Raw genomic sequence first — 7,794 nt, forward strand, 5'->3', positions numbered from 1 at the left:
TATATCAAATACATTTTTTTTAGTTAAGTTAGCCATCAACTTTATATACCCTAATAATTTTAAATGTAACACATTTTTTAACTTTGCTGATTAATTTTATTTTCTTTTTTCAGTGTACTAATGACTACTACGTCTGCATAACCTAGCCTTAAAAATACTTCACTTACCACATGCACAACAATGGTACATTCCATTTTCATGTCCTTTGAGGGTAACTGTACAAGAGAACTGCGATACACACTTTAGGATGCCCCCGTTCACCTCTACGACCCTCCACTGCCCCAGACAACTGGACTTTTTTCATGCAGCCGTTTCTGCATGATGCTTAGATCTTTTGTTTGTGTGTGTCAGGAAGAGGATTCTCTGGACGAGTCGTCCGAGACTTCCACTCAGGAGAAGCCGAGTCGGAAGATTTACTACAAACTTCGTCTGTTTCCCGGAAAGTGGATCAACATTCTGTACGACAGACTCACCTTGCTCGCACTGCTGGACAGGTATCTTTGCTTGAAAGCAACAGATTTTCAGGATGAAACTTTTTTTTTTTTTTTAATATTTAGTCAGTACTCCTGCTGGGAGTCTTAGAAGTGTTTCACAGAAGGATGAAAAAAATGATGCCACAGAAGACAGAACAATGTGGCAACAGATACAAAAAAACAGAAAAGCAAAGAAAAAAAAATTAAAAAATACATTAAAAACTGAGTTAAAAACTGAAAGATTCATTTAGAGAAATGTTTTTTTTTAATGTTTTAAATATTATTTATTGTACTTAAATACTCTTGGTTGTCAAGTGCACACGAGGGGTTAGTATTTATTTATTCATTTTTAGATGTCCCTTTAGGGACTCCGTAGGATTTTGAATGACAAAACAGAAGAAATTGTCAACAAACTCAAGAGAAGTGACAAAACATGCCTTCTTTGAACTGATGTGTGTCTTCAGTTATCATTTATTTCTTCCTAAAATTAAATTAAATTAGTTAATATTATTGTTGATTATGAAAACTGAGCCAGAGGGAAAGCGTGAGCAGTGGATTTGTTAGACTTAGCTTTATTGGTCCCTTTGGGACGACACCCTTGGAGAAATTAAGTTTTCAGTTGCTTAAAAAAGTATACACAATAAAAATCTTAATGTTCAAAGTATACACTAGAATTAGATAGAGATAGAATAATAAAGTACAATAAACATAAAAAGATCAAAGTATGTATAGTGGTATTGAAGCAGTTATTCTTATTGTGTTAGTTTGTTTCTTAACTTTTTTTTCTAATAATTTGACTCATTTATTGCAAAAATTAATAATATTGTGAAAGAATATTCCAGATGTTTCCTTGTTTCAGTTGTAACAGGAACAAGTCTCAGTCAAGATGCATTTAAGGGAGTCATGTGACCAGCAACCTTCTTCATACTTGTCATTTTGCAGTTAATCCAAGAACAGTGACACCTGTTGGCCAACTGATGCAAATGCACCATAAAGAGGGTTCAATGAGCCAGCTGAAAAAGATTAAATAAAAAAAATAATAATTAAAAAATGACTAAACATTGGGTATATTAGAACTTTTGTGCTTTTATTTATTCTATCTAATATTATTTTATTGTGTGTTATGAGTTGTGGAATAAAACTGCTGACTGGAGATAATTTCCTGCTGCAACTTTGAAACATATTTGTTCTTGTTTGATGCAAAAACATAATTTTTACCAAATGAATAATAAAAATGAGCAAAACTTTGTGATTAACCCTGCAAAACCAAAACCCGAGAAAAAGTTTTCTTTGGACCTTTCAAAATTAGTTTGACAATTACAGTAGTTTAATGTCTGTTCATTGGAGGAACCAGCAAATACAGCAGCCAAGAAATAATAACGTGAAAAAAACCCAAAAAACTAAAACAATAATAAAATGAGAAAAATAATTATATAAAAAAAAAACTAATAAACAAATAAAATATAATTAAATAAAATTAAATTAAAACAATGAGTTCTCTGGGGTTAATCAATTTTTTCTTTCAACAATAAAAATATAGTTTTGCATTTTATATTTTTTGTAATCACTTTATTCAAAGTTCATGCATCCTTTCTTTAATAAAGTTGACTTTAATGGTTATTAGTTGCAATAAGTGCCTTTTCCCCCATGAGAGCTGCTGTAACTCGTGTCTTCCTCCTAAGGAACCAGGACTTTCTGGAGAACCTGGTTGCGATCTTTATGGCCTTCCTGGTGTCCTTTCTGGGTTTCGTGCTTCTCAATCACGGCTGCTTCAAAGACTTTTGGGTCTTCCAATTCTGCCTGGTTATCGCCAGCTGTCAGTATTCCTTATTGAAGGTACGACATTTCTTCAGAAGTCGCCGTGTTTGATACTTGTCAAGCTGCAGGATTTCCTCTGTGGTTTTGTTTTCTCAGAGTGTCCAACCAGACGCAGCATCACCGACTCATGTGAGTTTGTTTCCGTCACAGAATCAAGTGTGAAACTTTTCTTTTAGAAATGGGTTTTAATACTACTGGTGACTGTCTCCAACATCCAGGGCCACAACCAGCTGGTCGCCTACAGCCGCGCCGCCTATTTTTGTATTATCTGCACCCTCATCTGGCTGCTGGAGCAGCTGCTGAGGAAGGAAGACCTGCCCGTCTCCAGCCTGTATGGAGTTACTTTTGTCTGCCATGACATCCTGCACTTCCTACGAGATCTGCTTGTTGGTCAGATATACGCACATTTTTTTTTAACAATCTCATGTGGGTTAAAATCCTAAAAACTGCCCCTTTTTTCCTTCAGGTTTCACGTACTGCTTTCCGCTGACCTTCCTGGTGGGCCTTTTCCCTCAGATCAACACCTTCACCATCTACATGCTGGAGCAGATCGACATGCACTTTTTTGGAGGAACAGGTGGATAAAATAATACATCTGAATTTGTAATCTAAAATACTAAAAGAGTTGTTTTAAAAACAGATCAGAAATATTTTTTTTGTTTGTTTTGCAAGGTGTTTGACTCCTACGAAACTCAGCTCAAGTCTTTTATTAGAATAAGCAGAAAACAAGATTGAACGTAAGGGTCAGATAGTTAAAAGCAGATGGGGTCATTTTTGTATATCTAGACATCAAACTTGTGTGGTTTATCAGCATCATATTGACACATTTGGACTTAATTTTAGCTTCATTTATCAAAGAAAATCTATTTATTGTCAGGAAGCACAACCAGAATTAAAGATAAATTAGAATCCATTTTAAATTTTAAAGCAGATTTTCTATTTTTTAACTAATTAAATTAGATTTGAAAAACAAATTAAATTTAAAGTGTTCCCTGGTTTAAATGTACGGTAGGAGTCACTTCATTAGCTCAGATTTAGTTGTTGTTATATTTATGAATTTGTGGCATAAATGCACCAAAAACAATAAAATAAACTTTTTTTTTTATATCATTGATGACTTTAAACTTCCTACTGAATTTACTGCATTAACATGATCCTACTGTGGACGTCTTTTATTTTGAAAGGAAGTCATGCTGTCAAAAGTTAAAAACAATTTCATATTTAAAAAAAAAAAAGCTTTTGTCTCTTCATGTTTATGTCTTATTTATGAAAAAAACACAATGGTTGATTTAAATGTATCACGTCAGTAGCAAAAACATAAATATAAATCAGTATCTGATTTTTCTAAAGGGTGAGTGAAGACTTTGTGGCTCCTGCTGGGTTTTAATTGGAGAGAATTAGACCCAAATGGCTCTTTAAGTGTTGAAGGTTGCAGACCGCTGGTCTAAGGGCAGTTTTAATTAGTTTAATTTAGCTTAGTTTAACAATAAGCTATTTTTTATATTTCATAACTGACATTCCACTTTTGTACATTTACCGGCATGGACCTGAATTATTTAAGTGTATTTAGTGTATTTATTTAAGTATTTAAGAATTATATAAGTGAATTGAATTGCCCAATAAGATGCCCTGGAGATCGTCAACCAATCGGGTGCTGTGGACAAAGACAAAAAACCTCTTTCCCCAAAGGAATATATCAATGAAAAATGTCAGAAAAACAACCAAAAAACTGAATTAGGACTTCAGTCGTAACAAAAAGTAAACGTGGAAGTCTGAAGAGTCCTTTAGGATCCTTCCAAACCACATTATTTATTGAGCAGAGGTCCACCTACGACTTCATGAAGTCATCTCAGACACTCAAACTAACTTTTTTTGGCTCATTTTCCTTCCAGCTGCTACGAGTCTCATCTCTGCCGTCTACAGCATCCTCCGCAGTCTCCTCGCTCTGTCTCTGCTCTACGGTTTTTGCTTCGGCGCTCTCAAGGTACAAACTGTTTAGTCATCACCATGCATCTTGTTTTAGCTCTTAGCTCATTCAGATAGCATTAGCTTTATGCATCTTTGGAGGAAGGTGACGATGTCTGTGTGGTTGCAGGAGCCCTGGGACGAGCAGCACACTCCCGCCCTCTTCTCCGGCTTCTGTGGCCTTTTGGTCGTGCTCTCCTACCACCTCAGCCGGCAGAGCAGCGACCCCACCGTGCTGCTGTGAGGCTCTCTTCACGCTTTAAAAAACACAATTTATGCATTTTTCAAATCAAAAACCAGTTTTTTATGTTTTTGTTACAAGATCCCTCATCAAGTCAAAGATGATGCCTGCGCTTGTGGAGAGCGAGGAAGAGGAAGAGGACGACGCCGTCATTAAAGACCCGCTGCCGGAGAAGCTGCAGAACTCCATGGTAACCATTGAAAGCCGTTAGCGGAGGGGGAGGAGCATCACGCTCACGAACACACCTGTGAAACAGCATTAGTGTGATTACAGGGGAATTATGGGTTCTACAAACACGCTTCACCTCTCCTGTATCATGAAGCTTTTAATTCTCCATGAAAACCGAAGACTCACCATTAGAGGGGAATAATCACACCCTCATATGAGGCAGATAACAGGGTTTACTGGGGATTAGGAGGGATTATTTTAGGTTTAGTTTTATTTATTTATTTATTGTGTTTTGCAGAAAGAGATTCTGCTGTCAGACGTGGTCATGTGCTCCGTCGCCTACATCCTAACCTTCGCCATCACGGCGAGCACCGTCTTCCTGTCTCTCAAGGTGAGACTTCCTCCTGACTCTAAATGAAATGGATTTTACTTTTTAAAGAAATTGTTTAATTAATTTTATACAGACTGAATATTTTACATCTGACATTGAGGCAATCCTGATGGTAAGTAAACTCACTCAGCTATAGAGAAAAATGAAAAACCCTGCGTAAAATGTAAATGTGCAAATCAGTAAAAAAAATTACTAAATTAAACTTGCAAACATGTGAACGTAAGAATTTGGAGTTACCCTCCCTTTCTCTCTTGAAACTCTGTATTGTTTGGCCTCCACTGGGCCGTCAATATCAGGATTCAAATCCTGTGTAACAAAAAAATTCACAATGTCATTGTCAGTTTGCAAAATACAAAGAAATGATTTTCCTGCTTTGGCTGCTTTTCTTTTACTCCCCCTAGTGGTGGGATTGCGTATTGCGGTCATTTCTCTACAGAACCAGAACTTGCCACAAGAATGGGCTAGAACAGGAGTCGGCAACCTTTAACAGTAAAAGAGACATTTGGGTTCATTTTCTACTGATCTAAATCTAGAAAGAGTTTCATCTTACTTTAGCCTTTAAGGAATTTGGATTTGCATTCATGACCTTCTTTTTGTTTCTTTTTTTTATTAATATGAATTACATCTATTTTTTGACACGAACAAAAGCAAAAATATACAAAGGAACAAATGGGATTTTTTTTTTTTTAATGTTTTTACTTTTACCTTTAGTAGAGGCCTAATTGGCGAAAAAGTAAGCTTGTTGCTTAACTACTAACTGAACTCCAAATTAGCATAAAATTTCTTGGTAAATTCAATCAGCCAAAAATGTTAGCATGTTGCTAAAATGAAAGCCAGACTCTAAATTGGCCTAAAAACCCCAGTAAATAACAAATCAGACAAAAATGTTAGCATATTGCTAAAATATTAGCTAAACTCCAAATTAGCATAAAATTCCTCAGTAAACTAAATTAGTCAAAAAGATTAGCATGTTGCTAAAATAGAAGCTAAAATAGAAATTAGCATAAAAACCCCAGTAGATAACAAATCAGCCAAAAATGTTAGCATATTGCTAAAATATTAGCTAAACTCAAAATTAGCATAAAATTCCTCAGTAAACTAAATTAGTCAAAACCGTTAGCCTGTTGCTAAAATAGAAGCTAAACTATAAATTAGCCTAAAAATCACAGTAGATAACAAATCAGCCAAAAATGGTAGCATATTGCTAAAATATTAGCTAAACTCAAAATTAGCATAAAATTCCTCAGTAAACTAAATTAGTCAAAAACGTTAGCCTGTTGCTAAAATTGAAGCTAAACTATAAATTACCCTAAACACCCTAGTAGATAACAAATTAGCCAAAAATGGTAGCATATTGCTAAAATATTAGCTAAACTCCAAATTAGCATAAAATTCCTGCATAACCCAAATTAGTCAAAACGATTAGCATGTTGCTAAAAGTGAAGCTAAACTATAAATTACCCTAAACACCCTAGTAGATAACAAATTAGCCAAAGATGTTAGCATGTTGCTTAAATAATATCTCAATTTTTTTAATTTACTATTATTTTATTTTTCTTCAGCCAGAGAGCCACCATGGAGAGATAAAAGAGCCACATGTGGCTCTGGAGCTGCTGGTTGCAGACCCCTGGGCTAGAAACTTTTTTTCCCCAATATCCTTACACATTTTTCTCTTCATGACTGGGCCGCTCCGTCTTCTTTCCACAGCCGTTCGTGACCATCGTGCTCTACGCTCTGGCGGGAACCGTCGGCTTTGTGACTCACTACCTGATCCCACAGCTGAGAAAGCACCACCCCTGGCTGTGGATCTCACATCCGGTCCTCAAAACCAAGGAGTACGACCAGTTCGAGCCTCGAGGTTTGCAGCTTTTTTCCTCTCTTATGGAGGGTTTGTGGTGGAGCCAGAAAGAAACTTGATGTGAATCAACAGAATTGAAACAAAACTTAGTAAAAGATCTGTCAAAGGGAGGAACTTATGTGCACGACTGAGTAGAAACGGAAACCAGATGTAAACAATAAACAAGTCAACGGAAGAGGCTAAAAATAGAAACTCTGTGAAACAAACTATAACTACTATAACTGTAGAATAAATCATTGGAACATTTTTGTGGAACCATGACATTTTTTAAGACGTTTTTAAATCTTTTTTACATTGTCTTTGCTTTTCTTTTTGTTTATGCTTTACTATTATTTTGTCTCTACGTCTTTTATCCTTTGTGATAAACAGAAAAACTCTTTTGTCCTAAAGTTTTGTGATTTTTGCAAAAAAAAAAAATTGCTATTCAGAATTGACTTTTTTTTAATAGTTTCAGGTTCCGAGTGGAAATATTATGTTATATAATGAAAAAAAGAAAGTACCTAAAGATGAATATTATCAGAGGTTATCACAAACAGTGTTTTCAAGATAAATTAACAGGACAAATTATAAAGTAGAAAAGACCTCGCACTTCTAAGGGTTAATAAGCTTGTTTCCTCGTGGGAGTCTCAATAGAAAAGGTTTGGAAAAAGCTGCTTCACTTTGGATTTCAGTTTTGATAGGATTCATTCAGGAAGTTCACCGCCACAACGGCAGCTTTCCCTTTTATTTCTCATGGATGGAGGGATGGATGGATGAATGGATGGATGGATGGATGGATGGATGGATGAAGGGATGGATGGATGGATGGATGGATGATGGGTGGAGGGATGGATGTATGAATGGATGGAGGGATGGAGGGATGAAGGGATGGATGGATAGA

General features: G+C 35.8%; 1 protein-coding gene and 1 long non-coding RNA gene across 2 annotated transcripts in view; one reads left to right on the forward strand and one right to left on the reverse strand.

The window, feature by feature from the left end:
- pcnx2 (pecanex 2) overlaps positions 1–7,794 on the forward strand; it is a 39,662-nt gene that overhangs the window by 13,062 nt on the left and 18,806 nt on the right. Inside the window, exons 13-22 of the mRNA XM_024296764.2 lie at positions 352–494; positions 2,156–2,309; positions 2,388–2,420; positions 2,510–2,681; positions 2,758–2,868; positions 4,184–4,275; positions 4,387–4,496; positions 4,579–4,687; positions 4,964–5,056; positions 6,764–6,914. Of these exons, the coding sequence (XP_024152532.1) occupies positions 352–494; positions 2,156–2,309; positions 2,388–2,420; positions 2,510–2,681; positions 2,758–2,868; positions 4,184–4,275; positions 4,387–4,496; positions 4,579–4,687; positions 4,964–5,056; positions 6,764–6,914 (1,168 nt within the window). The remainder of the gene's footprint in view (positions 1–351; positions 495–2,155; positions 2,310–2,387; positions 2,421–2,509; positions 2,682–2,757; positions 2,869–4,183; positions 4,276–4,386; positions 4,497–4,578; positions 4,688–4,963; positions 5,057–6,763; positions 6,915–7,794) is intronic.
- LOC118599756 lies at positions 4,082–6,850 on the reverse strand. The gene is made up of 2 exons (XR_004949249.1): positions 6,719–6,850; positions 4,082–4,742 (listed from the first exon to the last, which is right to left on the reverse strand). It is a non-coding gene; the product is annotated as an uncharacterized LOC118599756 (long non-coding RNA).

This window comes from Oryzias melastigma, linkage group LG15 (genome assembly GCF_002922805.2).
Source record: "Oryzias melastigma strain HK-1 linkage group LG15, ASM292280v2, whole genome shotgun sequence".
In the NCBI taxonomy this organism is placed as follows: domain Eukaryota; kingdom Metazoa; phylum Chordata; class Actinopteri; order Beloniformes; family Adrianichthyidae; genus Oryzias; species Oryzias melastigma.